We start from the raw sequence: 24908 nt of genomic DNA, 5'->3' as shown, positions 1-24908 counted from the left end.
AACACAAGACACCCCATGGTTATTTCAAATTCTAGTATTTTAGGTCTTTCCATGCCAGGGTTTTAGGAAAGATACAGCGCTCATTTTATTACTTGTTTACATTTTGTTGGAACTCAATGGTTCTCCTGATGGTGACATTACTGCATAACTATTTTTATTTGTACAATATTTTTAAAATATATATTTTACTAATTACATAGAGATTAGAGAGCTGGGCTCCATTGACTTGCATGGTTGAATGGAGTACTTGTAATTAACCTGCAGGGGGAGCCCAGAGTTCTCAGGAGGGCCTAGAGTTTTTATCCTTTATATAATATATTATATTTTATATATGACGACATTGACGCAGATCGCATTCTAAGCTTATCCAATGCCATCATGTGCCAGGCGCATCATCGGTCATTAACTGACCGTTTTTCCGTGACGTGCCTGGCACATCATTGGTCGTAAGGGGTTAATGTTTTACTGTATGGCGTATTGTTGTGGCTTCTTTACGTCAACTAGGGGGTTGTAAAATGACCTGTTTAACAAATATTCTATCAAATTGTTAAAACTTTAAGAAATAATGATTTTTCCTACCCTAATGTCCATAGCTAGTTTGTCATTTTTACAATATGTTCAGGGGCTGGCTGGGCCAGGGGGCAATTGCCCCCCAGGTCGCCCTGAATCTGGGCCGGCCAGCAGGCAGAAGAACATTCAAAGCAGCCGCAAAGTTCAAAAGATCAGAGTTCCCCGTACCGGTGCGGCACCGACACCGGCACCGGCGCGGGGAACTCTGATCTCTGACAGCCGGGGAATGTGCGCGATGCACGCAGACAACCCCCGCTGCTAGCCACGCCTCCTTCCGGCTGCAGCGTGAGTCTACACGCTGCCGCAGCTACATGACAGGAGACTCAGAAGTACCGGTAAGTGGGGCGGGGGGAGTGTTAAATGGGGGGCATAAGGCATTTCTGGAGGCAGGGTGCTCTGTGAAATGCCTTTTAACCCCCTTAATGCCACTCTGCCTCCAGAAATACCTTTTTAAACCTCTATACGCCACTCTGCCTCCTGAAATACCTTAAACCTCCCTATATGCCACTCTTCCCCATAATATGCCTTTTAACCCTCTAAGTGCCAGAGTGGCATATAGGGTTATAAGGCATATCATGGGGCACAGTGGCATATAGGGTTAAAAGGCATATCATGGGGCACAGTGGCATTTAGAGGGTTAAAAGGCATATCATGGGGCACAGTGGCATATAGGGGGTATAAGGCATTTCTGGGGCAGATGTGCATAACTGGGGGGCAGGCTGGAAAATAGAAGGAAATAAAACCAAAATATTTTTCTCAATCATAGCTTTTATTAAAAAAATAGTTTAAATGAATTAACATTTACTGGTAAAACTTTTTTCCTATAGGGTCGTCTTATATTCAGGCTTTTTCTTTTTTTGCTAAATTAATATTAAGATTTGGGGGGTCGTCTTATAATCAGTATAAATACGGTATATATATATATATAAGGCAGTGTATGTATATATATGTCTGTATAACAACCAGCCAATCACCGGTAAGGTACATCGCTTGCCGTGATTGGCTGGTTGTTGTATACTGGGTAGAGGGGTAGTCTTATATGGCGAGTATAGCCCAAACTCTATATTTTAACTGGAAAAGTTAGGTGTCGTCTTATACGCCCAGTCGTCTTATACGCCGGAATATACGGTAAGTTAAACCTCCACTAGAAAACGTTGTTAAACCCATTTGTTAGAAATATATGATAAAATAGTACAAAGAAGAGCTTTGGAAAGTATGCCATGGAAGTTTTAAGTACTAGGGACATGAGCTAAATTTTATTTACCCTACAAAAAGACACCTAGAGAGTGTCCTTATCACAATATACAAATACATTCTTCATACAGTCTTCAAATGGCCCTTGCAGGGCAAATTGTCACCTAGCAGATATAAAGTGGTTATTTAACAATTAGAAATTATTCTAGACTTGGTGTCTGAATATATTCAGACACCAAGGCTAAAATAATTTCTAATTTAAAGGTAAGACAAGAGGGTCCTATTTTGCAGTTTTAACGTTCAGAGACCAATGCCAACGCCGTTGACCTCAAAGTTCGAAAATAAAAACTACAGAAGGTGGAAGCAAAGATAAGTCTGCCGCCGCAGAATGTCACCTAAAACCGCACCTGCCACTAAGGCACCAAAGAACGAAGAGGAGACTACATTTGAAGTCTTCATATGGCCCTTGCAGGGCAAATTGTCACCTAGCAGATATAAAGTGGTTACTTAATAATTAGAAATTATTCTAGCCTTGGTGTCTGAATATATTCAGATACCAAGGCTAAAATAATTTCTAATTTTAAGGCAAGACAAGAGGGTCCTGTTTTGCAGTTTTAACGTTCAGAGACCAATGCCAACGCCGCTGACCTCAAAGTTCGAAAATAAAAACTACAGAAGGTGGAAGCACAAGATAAGTCTGCCGCCCGCAGAATGTCACCTAAAACCCCACCTGCCACTAAGGCACCAAAGGCCACAGCCCCCCTGACCGAATGGGCTCCAAACAAGCCCTCAATCCCTGCTAAAGAGAGAACCCAGCGCACCTCTATTTGGGGTCTGATTAGAAGATGACCTCGAATATAAGACAATGGTTATTTTTGCAGGAGAGGGACTAGGAAAGGTGAGCTAAAGACATATGGGAGAGTGTTAATGTGTTATGTTGTAAGCTTCCTTAAAGAAGTGGGTCTTGAGGGATAGGGGCAGGATATGAGAAATCTTGTAAGCATGCATGAGAGCTAGAAATTAGATGAAAGGACAGAAGATGATCATTGGATGAGTGGAGAGACCAATTCGGAGTTTATTTAAATATAAGAGAGGAGATGTAAGTAGGGGAATTGCTATGAAGAGCTTTGAAAGTAAGAGTCAGGATTTTGAAACAAATCTTGAAGCGCACAGGTAGCCAGTTAAGAGACTGAATGATGAGAAAGGTGTTAGTAAAGCATTCATGGTAGATTGTAGAGGGTCGAGATGGGTAAGAAGGAGACAAGCTAAGACAGAATTACAATAATCGAGGCAGGAGATAATTAGGGTATTGACAAAATCCTTAGTGGCATCTTGTGTTAGGAATGGATTTTAAGATGGAGACTGCAGTTTTTAGAGACAGAATGAATGTGAGGAGTGAACAAGAGGTCGGAGTCAAGGGTGACACCAAGGGGAAGAGGAGATGATTGGAACATTGACATTAAGGGAAAAGTTTGGTTTTGGAGAGACTGAGTTTTAGGAAATATGCAGACATCTAGGTAGAGACAGATGCGAGTCAGTTAGTTACATAATCAAAAACAGAGGGAGAGAGATTGGGAGAGGATAGGTAGATGTGGGTGTCCTAAGCATACAGGTAATATTGAAAAGGATGAGATTAGTTTGCCAAGTAAGGTAGGTTGTGAACCAGGAGAGAGTAGTGTCACTGAGACCAAGAGGACTTTGAAGGAGAAGAGGGTGGTCCACAGTGTTTAAAGCAGCAGAAAGTTCCAGTAGGATTAGCATAGACTAGTAAACCTTTGGATTTAGCAGTGAGTAGCCCAAGAAGGTTGGAGGTGAGAGAAGAGTAGAGAGATGTGATGTTAATTAAACAGATCAGTTGGGTCCAGGGAAGGCTTGAACCATACAAGTTGGGGAGAATAGGAAGCCTACCCTACCACCCTTCATTTCATCAGGTCTGGTAGTGTAAGTGAGATGGAAGCCACCATGTTACAAGAGGTTTGCCAGCTTTCCAGGCCTGTCTAAAAAACATTTTCGAAAAGGCACTGTATATTAGTCTAATAAATGTTTACATTTCCTGACATCATTCCCATCATTATGTCTGACATCATTCCCAAACCAAACCCAAATAAAGAAACATGAAGGCATAGACAGAGCTTGAAGGCCAACATGATTTAGAGAAAACAAAATCATCTTGAGCTAATGTGTCACATCCAAACATGACCTATGAGCTAGAGGAGGGAGGAATGTTGCTTTCATGCGGCCAACCCAGAAATGGAGCCACAACCCCCTCCCTTGGCTGGGACCCCTATCCCGACCATGGGCAGTCACCAAGTTAACCCAAGAATGACTTAGGGATGTGTTGCCACTCCCTGTAATGTCTGAGCATTTACAGAGATGTTGACTTTTATAATCTGGTCGCTATATGTGAAGCTTTTACCAAAACACAAAAAATGAAAAAAGCAAGCTTGTTGCAGTGGCCCAAAATCTTAAAATCAGAAAGGCACAGGGATCATTCACCTTTATTACAAGCCCTTCCTTTGTCATAATGATTTGTGCACATAATATTTGGAAGCTCCCTACCTGAAACATGTTGTAAAGTTCTATAACATGAAACTAAAGCTTCCCGAGATGCCCATCTTACAGATAATAGAGTTATAACTAAGAAAGTAACCTTTGAATGTGCACCAGGGGCCAGATCTCAGTGTTGCTGAATGCCTCGACATCGAGGCATTACAGCAACACCGTTTAAGCAAAGAAAGCGATCGTAGATCAGTTTCTAAGCTTGTTTAATAAGAAGACGTGCCAGGCACATCATTGGTCGTCACGTATCCGTTTTTGTGTGATGTGCCTGACATCAATGGACGTTAAGGGGTTAAACCTTTATGATCTGATTGATGTTCTCATAAGTATTTAATCAAAGTTCTTAAATCTCGTTAGCATTTAGTTTCCATTTATGCTAAAACACAGTCACATGAATATGCATAATGAACAGGGCTCTTGAGTAGCAAGGTAAAATTTATTTTGGTTTCTTTTTCAAATGCTAAACTGATCTAATGAACACCTTTTAAATCTGTCATCAGGAGAAAAGTACATGTTTTTCCTTGTCAACAATAGGAATTAATAAATTTCACTCCTCTAAGCAGCAGGTTACTAATCTCAACAGCTCACTATAGTTAATAATTAGGCTTAATACAAATGTTTATTCTTGAGATTAGTTGGGAAGTCCTGTGTTTAACCTCTTGATGACAATTGATGGTCCGGACATGTCAAGTGAAAACAAACGGTTGACGACCATTGACGTGCCAGGACCGTCATGACTTAAAACTACGTTCGCTTTCTGCACCCAAACGGTATTGCTGTAATGCCTCAATGTCGAGGCATTCAGCAACACCGAGATCGGCATCAGGGGCCGTGTCTGGCCCGTCCCCGTCAATATCCGCCTTACACTATATGGCGGTGGACGCCTGTTTTAAAAGAGTTTAGTAGGCGATTGTTGATTCAATGGTGTCCGTAAAATGGTCACAACCACCACTGCGAGATTCTGCAACTTGCAAGATGGCGGCGCATTCTTTAAATGAGGAGTTGAAAAGAGTTATCAGGAGGGTCTCACTAGACCCTCCTGAAAACTCTGGCGCCACTTGCAGGTTGAATACAGGTACTGCATTCAACCATGCACATCAATGGAGCCCAGCTTTGTAATCACAATGTGATTAGTAAAATAAATGTATATAAAAAAAAAAAGGTAACATGTAAAAATAATTTCCCACTGATTCCCACCATCAGGGGAACCTTCCCGTTCAAAAAAAGTCCAAAAAATAAATAAAAAATTCTATATATATATATATATATATTTATATGATTTTTATGAGAAAGCCCTAAAATTAGTGCTTTATTTCTCACATGGAAACAGTTAAAATACTGGCATGTTAAATGCCCATGGGGTGTCTACTTTTAAAAAATGAATGATTTGATGGGGTAAATTGAATTGGCCGGGTTCAACAATGTCCCAATTAACACACATGACAGCATGACCACATGTCTAATTTCCAGATTGAAAAATGCACACGTCCCAAATGTGGCCTTTTAGCCCCCAAACAACATATATTGGGGGTGTTGTGTGACCTGTAAATTCATACCTAAAGTACAACAAAAAATACACACAAAAAATAATACTGCAAACTTTCACAAAGGCTGGTGGTAGAATTAGTGCATGGAAAGAGTTAAAATACCTGCATTTGAAATACCCTGAGGTGTCTGGTCTTCAAAAATACATGTTTTGAATGTGTAAATTGCATTGGCCAGATGCCCCAAATAGCACATAGGGGAAGAATTACCAGATTTGGAAAAAAATGGTTTTGAAATATTGATTTTATTTTGAAATAAGGGTTAAATGGCGCCCTCTTTCACCACACATTTGATAAGTGTGTTATAATGATTTAAATATAGGCCGCCAAAAAATGAAGACATTTAAAGTTCATTCTGGAAACTTTTTCTTGCAAAAAAAAATCAAACCCTAATGACATATTATTTTTTTTTGTTTTAAATATGGACAGTTAATAATATCATGATGGTGAAGTTCAGAAATTGAACATGCTCTTTGACTATGTGGCTTTTAGTTAAAATGACATGACATTATCATTAATTGAGAAACCTTCCAGTTATGATCCTATGGGATGTTATCAAATACCAGTGACAGTGGATATTTAAAGGATATCAGAGATACAGGAAAATAAACAACTGAATACTAAGAAAAAAAACTTGTGGGAAAAGAAGAGAGATACTTAACAAGGTCTATTGTATATCAGTGTTACAGTAAAGTGTAAAACTACTTTTTGGAGGTCTTACTGTTTTAAATACAGATGAATGTGCCCCTGGTAATAGAAAAGGGGACAGACAATGGGTTCATAGGGTATTTATAGCCCTAACTAAGCAACCCCAAGTGGTAACATTTAAAAATAATTATGCATCAGAGGAACCGTCTAGTAACAGCAAAATGTAAAAAAAAAAAAAAAAGCATTGTATCTTCCCAAAAATCTTGACATGGAAAGAGTTAAAGTAAAAAAATTTCAAATACCCAAGGGGTGTCAAATTTAAAAAAAATGGTTTGATGGGGTAAATTGGAGTGGCCGGGTTCAAAGATAGGGCATAGGCACAGACTGACCAAAATGGGGGGGGGAAGCACACTTCCCAAATGTTGCCTTTTAGCCCCCAAACACCAGACAAACCCATGCATGGGTGGTATCACTGTACTCGGGAGATGTTGCTGAACATATATTGGGGTCACATACACCAGGAGCTGTAAATCCATACCTAAAGTGCAATTTGTGTGATAAAAAAACACAAAATAAAATACTACCACAAAGTTTGACAAAGGGTGGTAGTAGAATTAGTGCATGAAAAGGGTTAAAATGCCATTTGAAATACCCTGGGGTGTCTAGTTTTCAAAAATATATGGCTTGATGGGGTAAATTGCATTGGCCGGCTTTAAAGATACCCGAAATAGTATGGTATTTGAAGAAAGCCCCTTTTGTCCTGTGTGGGTACATTACCTGGGTGAAGAGAAAATTACATCTAAACACGAGCACCACAAAAGTGTTAAAACAGCCTCGGTCCCAAAGGGTACAAAAAGTAAAAAAACAGCATGGTCCTTAAGGGGTTAATATATTTACTATCATAGAATTTTCTTTTTCTTTTTTTAGGATCTGCTGTAAGGGATACCTTTTGCAAATTAAAGTAATAGAGACAAATATTTTTTTCAAAGATATATATATATATAAACAAAACAATTTAATTTAATGACATTAAATATACAGCAATGAATGTGGAACTTATATATCAGTGTTGTCAAATAGCCTTGAAAGCACATTCTAGAAGTGTCTTGGGGTATTAATTGATATTGGCACATGCAAAACCAAGATTTTAGGATGCAAGTTGTAAAAAAAGTGGATATATTGCAAGAGAACAGAAATGTAACATTTTAATCCTTGATAACAAACATAGAAGTACAAGTTAGTTGTTTAATAATTTTAAGCATTTTTGTCTAATTATTCTGTTGTTAATGCCTAAATACTGTAGCTCCAAGGGTGATCCATAGCTTCATAGTTGCTTATTTTGTACCTTTATTTAGTTAAACATTATATAAAGTACTGCATTACATCTACTACAAAAAAAATGGGAATTTGTTTCTAATTACACTCTGTGCTCTAAATGGTTGTTAAAGCAACACACCAGACATCATATGCACTTTAATGCGTATCATAGGTAAGGGGTAATTTTCAATTTCAGTGGTCTTCGCATATGCATTTGCCCTTTTGCCTGCCCCTATTTTTTGTGTAGGAGATGTGTCTTTTAAAACCCTATGCGTAGAAAAATCACTCACATTGATTTCAATAGGAATGGTTTCCTGACACAAAGGCAAAAAGTGTGGTACAATGGAGCTATGTAGCTGCAGCTTCTACTTCCGTAAGTACTTTTCAGGGGTTTTTTTTAAATGAAAGAATTCATAAGGTACCACTAATAAACATTCCTCTTTAGTGGTCTTGTCAGCGACATTAAACTGTCAATTTAAGTAAGTCACAATCGTTGATAAAGATTGTTGTTTGCTATACTTATTTGTGTGATTGATTTGGATAGCTGCTATGGTAATAGCAGGGACTCCATGTGCTTTAAATGCGTCAACCTACTTAGATGCTAGGAAGTCCACATTTTTGGAACAGAGGCAGAATGTCAGCAGACAGTTTGCATCATATGGTGATGTTTTGTAGACTAAACTGATGGTACCAGTACTAAAGCCTTTGGTGGTCTTGTCCAGTCCAATTGATGTTGAATATGTCCAGTAGTTCATATTACCACTGTCAATAACGGCAGTGCCTACTGATTCTCTGCAGATGTTGTAGTAAGGGAGTTCACTGATTTCTTTCATTACAAATTTCTTGGCATGTAAAAAAGACATCTCACTAAGACAAAAAAGTACGGAAGTAGAAGCTGCAACTACATAGCTAGAGATGTGCATTTTTCACCAGCAAGGTATATGCTGATCCCTAACTATCCAAAAGACTTTCTACACACTAGAGTTCTTTTGTGTACAGTGCCATCTAGTGGAAAAATTGATTAGGAATGTACATGATTGTAATATAATTCCAGAATATGTGAGAGAAATATATAATACGTGTATATACAGTACAGTGCAAACATGGGAAAAAATGCTGTGGAGTAAGAATGCTTTAAAAAAGACATGTTAATCATTTATTTTTATTTAACAAAAGGCAAAGTGAGTGAACACAAAAAAATCTAAATCAAATCAATATCTGGTGGGCCCACCCTTTGCCTCAATTGCATCAATTCTTCTGGGTAAACTTGCACATCATTTTTTTAAGGAGCTTGGCAGGTGGGTTGTTCCAAAAATCTTGGAGAACTAACCAGAGTTCTGCTGCGGATTTTCTTTTAGTTTTTGACTCATTAAGGTTTTCAGACAAAATTTAGTTTCCTGCCCTTTCAGAGGGCTTTAATTTGGAAATGAAATTTGTTGCTCAAAAATAAGTATCTCTGTCTGTGCCACCTGCACTCTCCCTCTAGCTCGCTCTGTGTCCCCTGCCCTAGTCCTCTCTCTACCCATTCCCCATTCTACCCAGCCTTCTCTGCCCTCCTTGCCCTGTCTCACTCATTTCCTCCAGCTGTTTTCTGATCTCCTTTGATCTTTCTATGCAGCTGCAGATACAGATAGGAGAGATGGGAGGGGGAGCAAGAGAGGAAGGGTGCAAGTCAGTGTGTGAGAAAGTATGATTAAGTAAACTAAATGTGTTTAAAAAAACAACATTTATTGAACAGATATGGTACAGCATAACTCCTATCACTTAAACTGAGTCAAACATTGATGATGGTACAGCGTTACTCCCATCACTATATACTAAGCCAGACAATGGCTCTAGTGCAGCATAACCCCTATAACTATACACTAAGCCCCTAAAACAGCCAGCCTCTGCCACCGCTGCCCTAAAATAGCCTGCCTGTGCCACTGCTGCCTCTTTATCAGCCTTCCTGTGATACCTCTACCCCTGTAGCATCCTGTCTGTGCCAGAAGTGATATGTCTATCCCATGCATGTTTAAATTCGAAAACAATTATAATTAAATCATAGCTTCTACCACTTCTATGAAACTATTTCACTTACCCACCACCTTCTCAGTAAAGTAAATCTTCCTGACATTCAGTAAAACATAATACTATGAATGAGTATGTGTGATGGAGTGAATGAATGAGTATCTGAATTAGGGAATGAATGAGTATCTGTGAATATGTGAATGAACGAGTATCCGTGAATGGCACAGGCAGGCTGTTTGGGGCAAATATGCCAAGGGGAGGCTGTTTGGGGGCAAAGATGCCACAGGGACAAATATGGCAAGTCCTATGCTTCCAATATGGGTGCTAGGCAGGTTCGGTGGATGCAATTTGGGTATCATGCTTACATGATACTAAAGGAGGGTCTGGCTGGGGCAATGCACAATGGCATCATATAAATCAATACTAGGGGACTGTCTGGTGGGATAAATACATAATATGGGTCTGTCTGGTGGGGTAAATACACAACGTAGGGCTGGGGGCATAAATACACAATGTACATCATTGCACAAGATAGAAAATCAGCTTTCATAAAAGTTATTTTAAAAAATATGCAAATGAGCAAGACATTTTAATTTAAAATATAAAGGTATTTTTTTGGCTATGAGATTAAAGGTAATTCGTTGGCTATTGAGATTTGCTCTGTGTGTAATTTGCAGTGTATTATAACATGGATTTCAATATTTTATTCCAGTTGCAAATGAAGCTGGTGACAAAAATGCCCGACCTTTGGCAAGATTTGCAAGTAAGTGCCCATCATATTGCAAATCTTGAATTTGTATCTGAGAATGCTGAATTTAACCTACGGCTAACTCTGTGCAAATACCAAATACAATAATTTGCACAGGTCTGTTTTACTTAAGTCTTAACAGGTTATTTGCAAAATAGGATGCAACAAGTTCTTGGTTTATACTAATATCGGTACATAATTTGGATGGACAATTATTGTTAGGCATATGAAACATCTTTAAGATAAAATGATTCTACTTACAGGAAATGCACAAGCAATGAAACCCAGTGCTAAATGGATATCTTTTACATCAAATTTACCCACATGGTGGCAGTGTGGTTTAAGAGTTTGGGCAGATGAGAGCCTTGCTTTTATCTCCAACCCAGAGTCAGTGGTCTTCCACATTAGGTAAAGTTAGATATGGATAACATTTGATCTATTTCAAATATATTTAAATGAACACCACCATTATAATTCCATTACACCCTTTTTTTTAACCCAATTTAGTCCAGTTTCTAGAATATAATTGAACCACTGGACAGAAATTAAATCTGTCCCCATCTATAAGTGGGTCAAATGTGATATAACTAACCATTTGCACAAACTAAAAATCCCAGAGTTGTTTTGGTTTTTATGGGGGCCTCATCACTTCACAGTATCTTCTATGAGCTAAGCACAGTGATCCATGTCTGAGCTACTCTTGACAGTTACAGACAGCCCCTAATGTTTCCAGTCACGCAAATATGATATATTCAATATTCATGGTAAATATTTGGGACGTGTACAATGTGAAATGGACATGTACAGCAACCCCGAAGGGGAAGTGTGGCATCAGTTATCAATGTTTAAATCTCCTCCATGTCTTGATTTTCCATTAGGATTGGATTCATTTTAAAATACCAAAGATAGAGAGCGTTTACGGAATGCCCTTTTTCATGATTGGTCCTACCTTATACATTATGCACCCTGACATTTTTAATTATCAAAAGAGTTTTTTAAGGGGTTTGTTTAAGAATGTATTCAGTGACATTGGTGGGTTTTAGGTCACTTTGATACTTATTGATAACTAATTATGGAACTAGATAAAATGGAAAAAAAAAGATTATTAGTGTAGAACTTTGTGACAAGAATACTCGTACACACCAAACATGGCAATCTTAGAGAGCAGAGGGACAGACGTATTATGAAAAACATTTGGAAATTATGAGACTTTTTTTTCTTTATATAGTACCAGACATGGAAGGAGAATCAAGACTTTTTCTAACAGATGTGCACTTATTTATAATCCATGCTTTTTTCTACAATACACCTTTGTACAGATATTCAATGTAAACCTTCATGGACATTTTATTATAAAAGTTCTGAAACTTTTGCTTTGTTAAACCCCAGGGTCTAAGTCCCAGAACAGCCTGTGGAACACAATCATCAGTGGGCTAAATCTCAAAGAAAAGCAAAAGCCAACAATTGCTGCAGATTCTCGAAGTCCAGAAGAAATTCTAGCAGATGAATTGCCACAGGTTGACAGTCCAGATGCCATCCCGAAAACATCAATCAGGTTTGACATATTCCAGCTCTGGTTCTTTTTTTATACTTCCTATCTAAATTTCGGATGATTTACATGTGATTTAAAAATAATGGGCCTTCGTCAAAAAGTTTAGAATTGAACAAATGGTGTTATGGATGGCAGAATTTTTAGTATAATTTCAATATTATGGTTCATGTAATCTGGAGACCATTTTTAAATTAAGTCTAGGACTTAAAGGGCAAAAAATGAATGCTAATGATAACCAGGAAATTGGATGGTTATGCGGGGTAATGCTACAAACAGATAATTTCAAATGGATTACAGCACAGCTGTATTATATTATTATTGCACAATTTCAAGTGATCCAAAAAACTGTGTATTGTTTCACTTAACCCCTTGACTGGTAACGACGGCATGGTGCCATCGCTAGCAGTCCCAGTCAGGTGCTAACGACGGCACCATGCCGATGACGTCACCGCGCAACTTTATTATCAACTTTATTATTTATTGTCAGTTAAAGCGGTATGGGGGCATGCTGCTTAGATGCCTGTATCTCAACATATAATGCTTGTGAAAAAATAATAAAAAATATTAAGTAAAAAAAATAAAAATGTACAAAAAAAGTAAAAAAAATGATTTGGGGGTCTCTAAAGGCAGATAAATAAAGATCAAAATTGCCTAGAGACCCCCAAATTAAATTATCTAAACATAAACTAGTTTAACTTAAAAAAAAAAAAAAGTTTAAGTATTCTAGCTAAATAATCACTGTGGTAGCCAATGTTACCACAGTAATCATATAGCTATGAAAAGTCACATTCCCTTTTTAAAAATGGCCGATACTAAATTTTAACCCCATGATCCCTTTGATCATGGGGTTAAATTTAGCCAATGGTAGAGGGAGACAATTTTTGAAATCCTGATGAACTGCAAATATTATTAAAATCAGCCATTTAGCCTGTGCGGTACGTGAGTAACCATATCATCCCTGGAGCGCCTTGCATTTTTACTGCAAAACTTATTTTTGCTGTAAAAGTGATTTTTTTTTTCTCCCTTTACCATCATTTCTTTGGGATTGTAAGGGGAAAGAATGGTGTGTGTGCGTCTGTGAGTGAATGTATGGAAAGTATGGTGTGTGCTTCTGTGAGTAAATGTATGGAAAGAATGGTGTGTGCTTCTGCGAGTGAATGGAGATATGAAAGGCGTGTGAATGGTCAGTAATTAGGGTTGAAGCCTTGACGTGGCATTACTGCTCACGAAAGAAGTTAAATTATGGCACAAAAAGTACATATTTGCAAAAACTACACCCCTTGGCGCATCAAATGAGGGGCTGCATGTGTTTCTAGTACAAACCTGGAGTGCGCAAGTCACAAATGAACATGTCGCTATGGTTAGAAAAAACATATTTTCTAGCCAAAGCGACATATTCCATCATTATTTGTGCACTCAACTTTTGTCCTAGAAATACATGTAGCCCCTCAATTGAAGCACCAAGGGGTGTAGTTTCTTGAAATGTGTACTTTATGTACCATAATTTAACTTCCCAGATGTCTAGACCACTTTAACTTCAGATATGGCAGATTAGAGAATCTTGCCAAAAATTTTCTTAAAATATTTAGGGGTGATGCCTGCAATTAGACAGCTCTAGACAGCTGGGAAGTACATTATGGTACATAAAGTATACATTTTCAGAAACTACACCCCTTGGCGCATCAAATGAGGGGCTGCATGTATTCGTAGCACAAGACTGGAGTGCGCAAGACATAAATGAACTTGGCACTTAATTTTTTTTAATTTTTAGAAGTGTGATATTCATTTATTTGTTGTGCACATCAGATTTGTGATACAAATACAAATAAGACCTCATTTGGTGCGGCTGGGGGTGTAGTTTCTAAAAATATATAGTTTTGTTGGCATATTTTAACATCCCAGGCAGCTAGAGCTGTTTAATTGATGCCAGCCATGCATTAAATGCAAAGATGTCTTTTGTGATAGTCTAATAAATTTAACTTTTAGCAATAAAATATTAGAAAAACACAGTCTACTGTTCTCAATTTCTGTTTATTTTAGACCGGTTACCTACTACAAATATTTAGCAGCACAGCTTTTGATATTAGAGTTTAGAAAAATAAAATTACAAACTAGTTTTTATTGAGTCGGAAGTGAAAAATTACACTTTTTTCCAATTTTTGGCTATACCTGATGAGACATACACATATGAAAATGGTATATTTGGAATCTGCTGGGTGTGCTGAAAAAAACAATATATGGTTTGTATAGTTTATTCCCAAGAAATTTACTTATAAACGCGTTTAAACGTGAGATGCACCAAAATGCCGAAAACCAGCTTAGCACCAGGGTGGGAAATGGCTTAGCAGCCAAGGGGTTAATCTTCTCATGCATAATTGTAATGTGTATGTATATGCCGCAGGTGTATTAGCAGAAGGTTGATCAAATGGTCTTAAATAGTGCAGGTATATATATATACATATATATATATATATATATATATATATATATATATATATATATGTATATGTGTGTATATATATATATATATATATATATAACGTACAAAAATTCAGTTGTCCCTGGAATTTTGTGGTTTGTACATTAATGACAATGATTATGTATAATGCTTGTGCTTTTAACTTTTTTAAAGGTAAGGATATTTCATAATTATTACTTTTTGTTGCTGTTGACTGTGTTGCTAAAGAGTACAATGCGAATCACTCTAATTTTGTATGTTTCTGGTGGTATACACTGGGGCATTCATGACCTCATGGTGGCAAAAATGAATGCTCATGCATATCTTCCATTTTTTAAATTGTATAAATTGGGGTTGCCAAGTACAGCTTTAAAAATAATGTGTGTCATATTTACACTGCTCTATCAAATGAAGTATCAAATGTATAAGTAAAATGTTATACTTGTGTGCACACTAAAAAATATTCTGTGATCTAGCTTAGAATTCACTGTATGCAGATATGTGCATTGACACTGGTGAGCGGATTATGGCTCAAACCCACACATGCACAGCCAACATCCCCCATGTATAAAGATGTAGTTTTGATCCGTATTCAATGAATAGCAGATGCATACAGATGCTAGTTACTATATACCAGTTGGAATAAATTAATATATAACTTTGTCATAATGTATACATAATGCATGATGTCACAATGTGCTTCTTTCCATGGTACTTGAGAAATGTTGCAAAAACTACATTATACAGTATAGGTGTATATTAAAATCATGTCACCCATCATTCATTTCAGACATGCTCCATGTCCCAAATTTTGCATACTTAGTTGAAAATTAAGACACTGTTCAGGACAGCCAGGATTTAAGACTTAAGTTACGCTAACATAACTGACCTGTACATATTGGGATGGCTGGCATCTGGTGAACAGTGTTAATTGTAATTTAGATGTTAATTGATATTGTATAAAGCTCAGATGAGAACCGTGCAGCTCTCTATAGACTTATTGCTTATTTTGCTGGATCTGAGCCAACAGGATAACTCACAGCTGGGATCACTAATTTCTGCTTATAATAACCAGCTTGAAAGTATGGATATCTGAGCATTAACAAATAGTATAAATTGTACATGCACACGTTAGCTATATATAAAGTATAATTAACTAATTAAGTACTATTTTTAAAGAAAACATGAGTAAGCAGGCAATGTGCATTTTTTTATTTGTTATGGGATTCATATTCAACTGTAGGTTATAACAGAATGGCACAGTCATAAAAACATAAAACAAAACATGGCAACAAAAATGACCTCTGTTCAAAAGTCTGAATACCCTTAGTTCTTAATACTAAACGTGGGCGCGGCGAAGTCTTTATGTTCATCTTCAGGGGGAAAAAATATGAATATTCGCCCGTTCCTGTGTTCGGTTCCGGCGAATATTCATATAAATTGTTCGTGTTCGTTTTCACCAGTTTCCTAGCAGGGGTTTATATAACAGACAGCTTTGGCGCCAGGATTTATAGGTCTGTGTGTGCGACTCTATGGGTCGCCGGCAGGGGGCTCGCCTGGCATCAACCAATGAAGAGCAGCTGTCCTTCTTATGAGGTATGTGCAGTAGTTAAGAGGGTCAACAGAAGAAACTTCACCATTTCAGCAGCACTACTCTCCTTTCTGCTGCTAGCTCTGTCAGTGGGTCCGACTATACTCCCAAGTGCCTCTTCCCAAAACACAGCTGCTCCACTCAGCTGTGTTGTGCTGCTTGCGGCACTGCTGCTGATGCTGCTGCTAGGAGTAGCAGACAACATCATCTCTTCTTCCTATTGCAGCTCTCCCTCCTCTGAATGCATTCCCCTTTTACGCTGCCAGTCACGCACCTTTTGATTCAATTGCTCCCAGTAGCTAATAAGAACTTTCAATTTGATTGTTAGCTTTCCCTTAATCCTTGGATCGCAAAGGCACGCTAGCATCCGGGACTTTCTTCCATTCGTTTTCAAAGGCGTACTTTTAGCAGATCCTTCAGCTACTTGACTATGGCTGCTACGTCAGGATGTAGAATGCCACCTTGAACAAGCTCACAGTTTTCAAGGAACACATCCATCTTGCTGCCTACATGGGAGAACACTGGGATTACATGGCCCAGACTGGCAGCGTTTGAGTTTAAATTTTCAGGCATCCCTGAATGGTTTAAGGACTGCCACTAGCTGAGCAATCACTGTCCAATCCTCCCTATTCAATGGAGATGTAATCCCAATACTGTGCTCTGATGCAATATTATGGATTGACCTCTGATACTCCAAAATATAGTGTGGAATATGACAAAAGATTCTCCTCCATTTGAGACTTACACCTCTTGAAATATACCCATGTGTGTAGCAGCCTAGTAGTCCAACTCAAGAGAATTTGCTGCTACAAACTTGCATTTTGATGAATTTTATGTGTGGTTGATCGTGTTCTCAGTTTCCAAGTGTAATGTGTGTGGCTAAGTGGTCTGTGTAGCTGACAGTGAAGTGTGGCAGCACAATGTGTATGTCCCATTAATGTACAGCCTTGTTTTGCACTAGTGACTGGGGCTCTGGGATACAATGCCCCTGCAAGAGAAAATTGTGTCACTGGTGGCAGTTCTCATCAAGTTGGACCCTTTTTGTGTTTTCTCTGTGGATGTATAAGTTGTTCTGAATGGCTTTTGCTACTATACAACAGGGATAAGCATTGAACTTAATAGGTGTTAGAGTTTCTATTTACAGGATTATCTCATAAGTCTTTCTACATCTTCTACAGATTCAGAAGTGACCATCTGAGAATTTACTCTCATTATAAAAAACATATGTTCCTTGTATTTATGTTTATACACTCATAACTAATGTGATTATATGCAACAAAGAAAATATACATTTCTTACAATAAGGTTCTATTGGCATGTTCTTGGCAACTTGGTAGGCTTAAGTGCTGGATTTAAAATTGTGGCCATTCTGTGGAAGTATGCAGCAAAGTCACTGGGGTACAGATGCTGGGCAATCAACATTACTAAGTGAGCATAGTGAGTAAAATTGGGATCCAATGTGCTGCTGTATGCAAATTTTTCCAATTCCAGTCACATTAGATATTGATACATTTCTATTGTAACCGTTTATTAACCTCTATTCTGCTGCAAACGGCAGTCAAATATTTCTCAGGCAGAGCCGGTAAGGGTACTTACATCCATCTCTGGTGGGAATGCCCCCTCATACAACCCCTATAGTTGGCTGTGGCCGTGGTTATTCAAGCGATTGACGAACCTGACTTCCAGGCCTCCCCAGAGACGATGTTACTACACCACACTAACTCCAGTATGTGTTCATATAAGAGGTCACTTTCAATTCATTTAATCAATGCAGCCAAAGCGGTTATCCCGCGGTTTTGGAAGCAAGCTTTGACACCCCCCTATCTCGGCCTGGCTCTTTAAGGTCAACTTTGTCAGATGGAGGATTTGGTTATGTCCTCCAGGGGCCTCGGGTACAAGAATGGATTGAAATGGTTGCCGTGGAAGGAATTTCTGATATCTCCCTCCTTTCATGCTGTCCTAGGTGACTATGCTGGACCCCCTTCCGACCTGGTACTCGATTCCTAGGTTCTCGACCTCCGCTTACCTCCTCACACACACACACTCTCGGTTTTAGGTTTAAATTCCTTTTTTTTATACTACCAAACCTTTTTCGCGCTCGCTCTGGACGGCGCGCCATCCATCCATCCAACTTCTTTCAATTCAATACGGTTACGTTCAACCGTCACTTTTCGATCGACCTCCGAACAAAAATCTGTACGCAACAATGTTCTGAGATATTGTATTTCCACCTCAAACTGTAACATTAATCTCTGTAATATTTGATCTGCCTATGTACATGATGTAGATTGTATTTGCCTTCTACCTCCTTACGGGATGGTTCTCTTTTTTGACTACTACCCGATGTACACGGATCTCTTGTACTGTAATTTATGCTGCCTACCCATTGTACTGTACAATGTCTTTCTCAATAAAAGGAGATTTGAAAAAAAAATATTTCTCAGGCAAAAGGCTACATAAGCATATAATGCAATTCCTTGTAGAACCTTGAAATTAAAATAGTTTAGCTTGTTTTGTTTTGTGAAACACTTTGCAAGAAATGTTATTTGAATAAGCAAATAAACAGGCTCATCATTTGTCATAAATATTATGCACAATAATAAAGATGCTAAGAGATAACTCATCAGTGCACAAACAAGATTTACTTGTTTTGCCACATTAGGGGACAAAATGTATCAACGTAAATTCATATTTATATCTTTACTTTCAGAATATTTAATGTGTAGGAGTCATCTATGAATTTATTCTTGTTTTGACATTTCATTACCGTAAAGTGAATCAGTCATAAAATGTTATGCACTTGTACAACTTTAATGTGCAATAGGGGTGAGTATGGCTGCTCATATATAACCACTGCTGCCATAAAATTTTGAAAAGAGAATATTGGCTATTTACTCCTTCAGAAATACTTGTTACTTGCAATGTGTGTTAGTCTCAGTGTGTTATTAGACTAATGGCCGGTTTTGCTTCCCAAGTGCACAGTGATTATTGGATCCCTTTGTGCCGGACAAATAATAAATAAGATACTAAGGCCTGTAGCCTTGTGATCCCACCCAACCTTAGCTATGGGGAAATAAGGACAGAAGGATAAGGATAGTAAACTCATGCTATAAAATGAAGCATAAAAATATAGTGTTAGCATCTTTTCCAAAAATGTACTTTACTATGATTTACATTTGATTTATTTTGAAGAGCGAATATTTTACAGTATAATCTATTAAAAAGGCCGGAGAATAGCTGGACCTGTATATTTCTTATCATCTTATTCAAGATGCAAAGTTGTCTTATATCGTTTTAGTAGATAACTGTAATTTTCTGATTATATAAGAGTGAAATATAAAAACATTGTATATATACATAATGTCAAATGGAGAAAAGAGAAAAAATAGAGAAATCAACCTCTGTAGTGGTTCGGAGGTCATTTATTAAGGCTGGATGATTAATGAAAACATTTCTTCTTCTCCCTTTTCATACCGGTAACTTATACTGACCTCTGCTTTCAATATTAATATGTCCTAGTAGTTCATGGCTGATGTTTTGTTTGCAACTGAACATATACCTCAAAACATATGAAATGGCTAAGGGTGACACTTTTTTCTAGAAGGTGTGGCTAGAGGCATGGCTAGGGGTTTTATTTGAACTTTTTATGCGACTTTAGACTTAATGATAGGAATGTATGTATTTAGGTTAAACATTTAGAAGAAGAATCATACATTCATATATATATAAACTGACAACTACAATTATTACTGTATTTGCTTGTATTTGCCAAAATTTGAATATTAATTTAGGAAAAAAAAGAAAAAGCCTGAATATAAGACTACTCTTATTCATTCATTCACATGTAAACTATATTTTTCATATGTAATAAAAACTATGAAGAATGCATTTCTTGTTTTTATTTGCCAACCTGCCCCCAGTTGTCACTCTGCCCCCCAGATTTGCATTATACCCGCTATATGCCACTCTGTCCCACAGATATGCCTTATAACCCCCTATGTCCCACTCTGCCTCCCTGATATGCCACTCTGCTCCCCATTTATGCCTTATACCCCCTATTTGCCACACTGCCTCCATGATATGTCTTATACCCCTTATATGCCACAATGCCTCCTAATATGTCACATATGTCACATAACCCCCTATTTGCCACTCCGCCCCCCTAGTATGCCTTATACCCCCATATTTGCCACTCTGCCTCCCTGATATGCCTTATAACTCCCTATATAGCACTCTGCCCCACCCCAGACTTGTCCCTGTGCTTCAGACTCCCTGGTGTCTAGTAGGGGCAGGCGATGAGCGTCTGTGCGATGCGAGTAGACAACCTCCACTGCTGCTCGGGTCTTCCACCAGGGCTTCTATAACTGAGCACCGGAAGGTCATGTTACGCCGGCGCTCCGTCATAGAAGCCCCAGCCTAGACATTTACCGGCTGCCAGAGGGAGTATCCTAGTGAGATCTCTATTTGAGGTCAGATTATAAGACAACCTTGAAAAAAACCTTGTCTTATATTCCAGCAAATATCTGGTATGACTTCTCTGTATAGTAAACTTTACTAGAGTGATCCTACAAAATGCAGATCTTGATTTGTCATAAGAAATAATACAGTACATAATATACAGCATATTGTTCTTAAGTGTGAATATTTAAAAAATATTAATGTTTTCCCAATGCTTCACTATTGCCAACTATAAGTGAGTAATTTGTGTCAGACCATGTGATTTATGAACTACCGTATTTGCTCGATTATAGGACGACCCTGATTATAAAATGACCCCCCAAAATCTGAATATTAATTTATGAAAAAAAGAAAAAGCCTGGATATAAGACGACCCTATAGGAAAAAAGTTTTACCAGTAAATGTTAATTCATGTAAATTATGTGAACTATTTTTTTTAAATAAAAGCTATGATTGAGTGTTTTTATTTCCTTTTTTTTCAACCTGCCCCACAAGTTATGCACATCTGCCCCCTGGCTTGCCACTCTGCCCCAGAAATGCCTTATACCCCCTATATGCCACTGTGCCCCATGATATGCCTTTTAACCCTTTAAATGCCACTGTGCCCCATGATATGCCTTTTGACCCCCTATGTGCCACTCTGCCTCCAGAATTGCCTTATACCCCTATGTGCCACTCTGGCATTTAGGGGGTTAAAAGGCATATCATGGGGCACAGTGGCATTTAGAGGGTTAAAAGTGGCATATAGGGAGGCATAATGCATTTCAGGAGGCAGAGTGGCGTATAGAGGGTTAAAAGGCATTTCTGGAGGCAGAGTGGCATTAAGGGGGTTAAAAGGCATTTCACAGAGCACTCTGCCTCCAGAAATGCCTTATGCCCCCCATTTAACACTCCCTCCCCCTCCCTCCTCCAAACTTACCGGAGCTTCTGAGTCCCCGGTGTGTAGTCCGCGCAGCGTGTAGAGCGTCCATCGCACAGACCTTCCCTGGCTGTCAGAGATCACGGGGAGCTCTGATCTCTGACAGCTGAGGAAGATCTGCGCGATGGACACAGACAACCCCCGCTGCTAACCGCACCTCCTCCCGGCTGCAGCGGAAGTTGTGTACGCGAATCGCGTAGAGCTATACACACTGCCCGGTGCTTAGTCCGGGCAGCGTGTAGAGCTCTACGCGAATCGCCCGGACTAATCGCCCGGACTAAGCACCCGGTAAGTTGGGGGGGGGAGACAGGAGGATCCAGGTCCCCTGTTTTTCTGCAGGGGATCTGGATCTTAGTCTCATAGTCAGACCTAGTTGAGGTCTAATTATAAGACGACCCCGATTTATAAGACGAGGGGTATTTTTCAGAGCATTTGCTCCGGAAAAAACCTTGTCTTATAATCGAGCAAATACGATAGTTTGGAGAAATCTATTAATGGGAAAGCGAACTAACTCATTATCATATCAACATACAGTTATAAGTGATTTTCAAGATCACAAACCAATTTTCTTTTAAATACAAATGATTCTATATTGACAGAATGTGAAAAATGCCTTTTGTAGTTTTCAGAGGTTAGAACAGTACATTCAAAGCAGATTAATGAAGTGTACAATAAGAAACTTTCTACATCATGCTACAAAACGAGCATGAAATAAATAAGATGGCTACAACAAGTTTTAAAAGTATTGATCTATGGCAAGATATACTACAGAAATACAAAACAATAAAGTATTAGAATAACCATGAATAATCTGATTGAAAGCTTTCTTTTCCTGCATAAAAGGAAGCACTATACAAAGGAGAACAAATTAACAAACTTGTGAATGTTTTCATGCTGAGACAGAACATAGTGCATTACTATACTTCAACCAGTGTATTTAAGAGGTCATTTTCTTTTATGCAGCAAAAATGGTTGATATAAAAACTGTCTGCTGAAATACATATGCAAACAAACCTTTTTAACTTGAATTACATAAAAAAGATAAAATCTACACAATAATAAAGCATAATATATTAAGGATTTTTTTTCTATAATATGCTGTATATGTTATATTAAGGTCATGAAAATAATTCAGCTTGGAAAAAACCAATTGTATTTTTTAATACACGTTTTAAATTTTAGTTAGAAAATTAGACTTCTGGCTCTTTTAAAGTTACATTCCTGCCACTATATGCACTTTAATGGATATCATGGCTTTGTGGCCCCTTTAAATTTTTGTGGTGTTCCTTTAACAAATGCATGTAGGGTTTCTGCAGAATCCCCCAAGATGCATACACCCATTCCCTAGCTATTTCTCCGTACAGATGTGTTCAGTCGGACACCTCTACCTGCACGTGATATACTTAGCGGCAACCAGCTCCAGTGTTGGCTCAGTTTATGCTGCGGCTGGGGGTTGATTTCATTGACAGCACTTTCCTGTCATTAATTGGCAGGATGTATATTGTTCTACTCACAAAGCACACTTTATGACCAAAAGGATATGGACACCTGACCATCACACCTAGTATATGACCGTGTTGGTCATTCTAATTCCATGGGCATAAACATAGAGTAGCTCCTCCCTTTTGCAGCTATAATCACATCCACCCTTCTGGGATGGCTTTCCACAAGATTTTGAAATGTGTCTATGGGAATTTGTGTCCATTCAGCCAAAAGAGCATTTGTGAGATCAGGCAGTGATGTTGGCTTGGCTCTTTATCGGTGTTCTAATTCTTCCAAAAGGTGTTCAGTGGGGTTAAGTTCAGGTCCCTGTGCAGGTTACTTAAGTTCCTCCATGCCAAAATTGTCAAACCATGGACCTTGTTTTGTGCACACGACTCAGCCGTGCTCAAACAAGAAAGGGCGTTCCCTAAACTGCTGCCAAGTTAGAAGCCTAAAATTGTCTATGGCTCTATATGTCAGGGTAAGAATGTCAGTATGTAAGTCAGTGGCGGAACTACCAGGGTCGCGACTGCGACCGGGCCCTGGAGTTTTGCCAGTCAGGGGGGCTCAAGGGGTGCCGAGCGGTCGTTTTCAGCAACCGCTCTGCGCCCTTCTGTCTCCTCTGCCGCCGCCTGCCTCAGCGCTGCCCCGACTGCAGTGGTGGGAGCATGAGGCGTCTGTCTCGGGTGCCGGTGCTTCAGCAGTGAAGCCGTGCGCACCGCGGCAGAGCAGCGAGACAGAGGCCTCGCGCCCCCACCACAGGACTGCATGGTAAGTGAGCTACAAAGGGGGGTAGGGAGAGAGTAGATAGTGAGAAGGAGGGTAGGGAGAGGGTAGATAGTGCGAAGGGGGTAGGGAGAGGGTAGATAGTGAGAAGGGGGATAGGGAGAGGATAGATAGTAAGAAGGGGGGTAGGGAGAGGATAGATAGTGAGAATGTGGGAAGAGGGTAGATAGTGAGAAGGGTGGTAGGGAGAGGGTAGATAGTGAGAAGGGGGTAGGGAGAGGGTAGATAGTGAGAAGGGGTTAGGGAGAGGGTAGATAGTGAGAAGGGGGTAGGGAGAGGGTAGATAGTGAGAAGGGGGGGTAAGGAGAGAGTAGATGGTGAGAAGGGGGTAGGGAGAGGGTAGGTAGTGAGAGGGGGTAGGGAGAGGGTAGATAGTGAGAATGGGGGGTAGGGGGTAGATAGTGAGAAGGTTGGTAGAGGGGGTAGCTAGCCTGAGAAGGGGTAGATTGGGTTGGGGGTGGGGGGCCCTTAACAGATTCTCACACCGGGGTTCTAGTTACGCCCCTGATGTCAGTATAAGGAGCCAATGGAGCGATTCGCACAGTGAAGCAGTTACTAGGGAGTTGCAAAATTCCTGATAGGGTATAACAAGGGAGTAGATTAATAGAAATAGGGTGGCAATGGTTGTTGCACAAACATAGCAATTTGTTTAAATGCTTTTGTCACAAGTAAAAAAAAAGGTTACGTAGATGAGTCAATGGGCTCCCTTTGGCTGGGACTAAAAAGGGCCTAATGAAGGCTACCAGGAGCCTTGTGTAATATACACAGAACGACTTCCCAAAAAAGAGACAGAAACTCACCATACTCCCAGACATTAACAAGTATGCACACAGATCTGCACCTTTTGAGACTCAAAACGAGCTCCATTCATGCAACCACAGCCCAGTCATACCTGATGATATGTGAGATGGAGGTTTGTTCAACCAACACCACAGACCTCTCTACTAAAGCATTCCACTTTGTTGTCTGTATCCTACCTGCAATTTTCCCCTTTATGGATGGGATAGTCCTACTGATTGGCCTACACATCATAACAATGTAAGAGATTTTTTAAGTCCATTGTACATTAAAC

At 39.1% G+C, this 24908-nt stretch overlaps 1 protein-coding gene across 1 annotated transcript in view; it reads left to right on the top strand.

The window, feature by feature from the left end:
* The window catches only part of LOC149283569 (dual specificity calcium/calmodulin-dependent 3',5'-cyclic nucleotide phosphodiesterase 1C-like), a 342446-nt gene that overhangs the window by 29866 nt on the left and 287672 nt on the right, over positions 1 to 24908 (top strand). Inside the window, exons 2-3 of the mRNA XM_089497386.1 lie at positions 10555 to 10605; positions 11980 to 12145. Coding sequence (XP_089353512.1) covers positions 10555 to 10605; positions 11980 to 12145 — 217 coding nt within the window. The remainder of the gene's footprint in view (positions 1 to 10554; positions 10606 to 11979; positions 12146 to 24908) is intronic.

Source organism: Sceloporus occidentalis, unplaced genomic scaffold (assembly GCF_023333645.1).
Source record: "Sceloporus occidentalis isolate IW3139 unplaced genomic scaffold, rSceOcc1.0.p SCAF_102, whole genome shotgun sequence".
NCBI classification, from domain to species: domain Eukaryota; kingdom Metazoa; phylum Chordata; class Lepidosauria; order Squamata; family Phrynosomatidae; genus Sceloporus; species Sceloporus occidentalis.
Note: the sequence above shows the minus strand (reverse complement) of the source record. Positions and strands in the feature narration are given on the sequence as shown.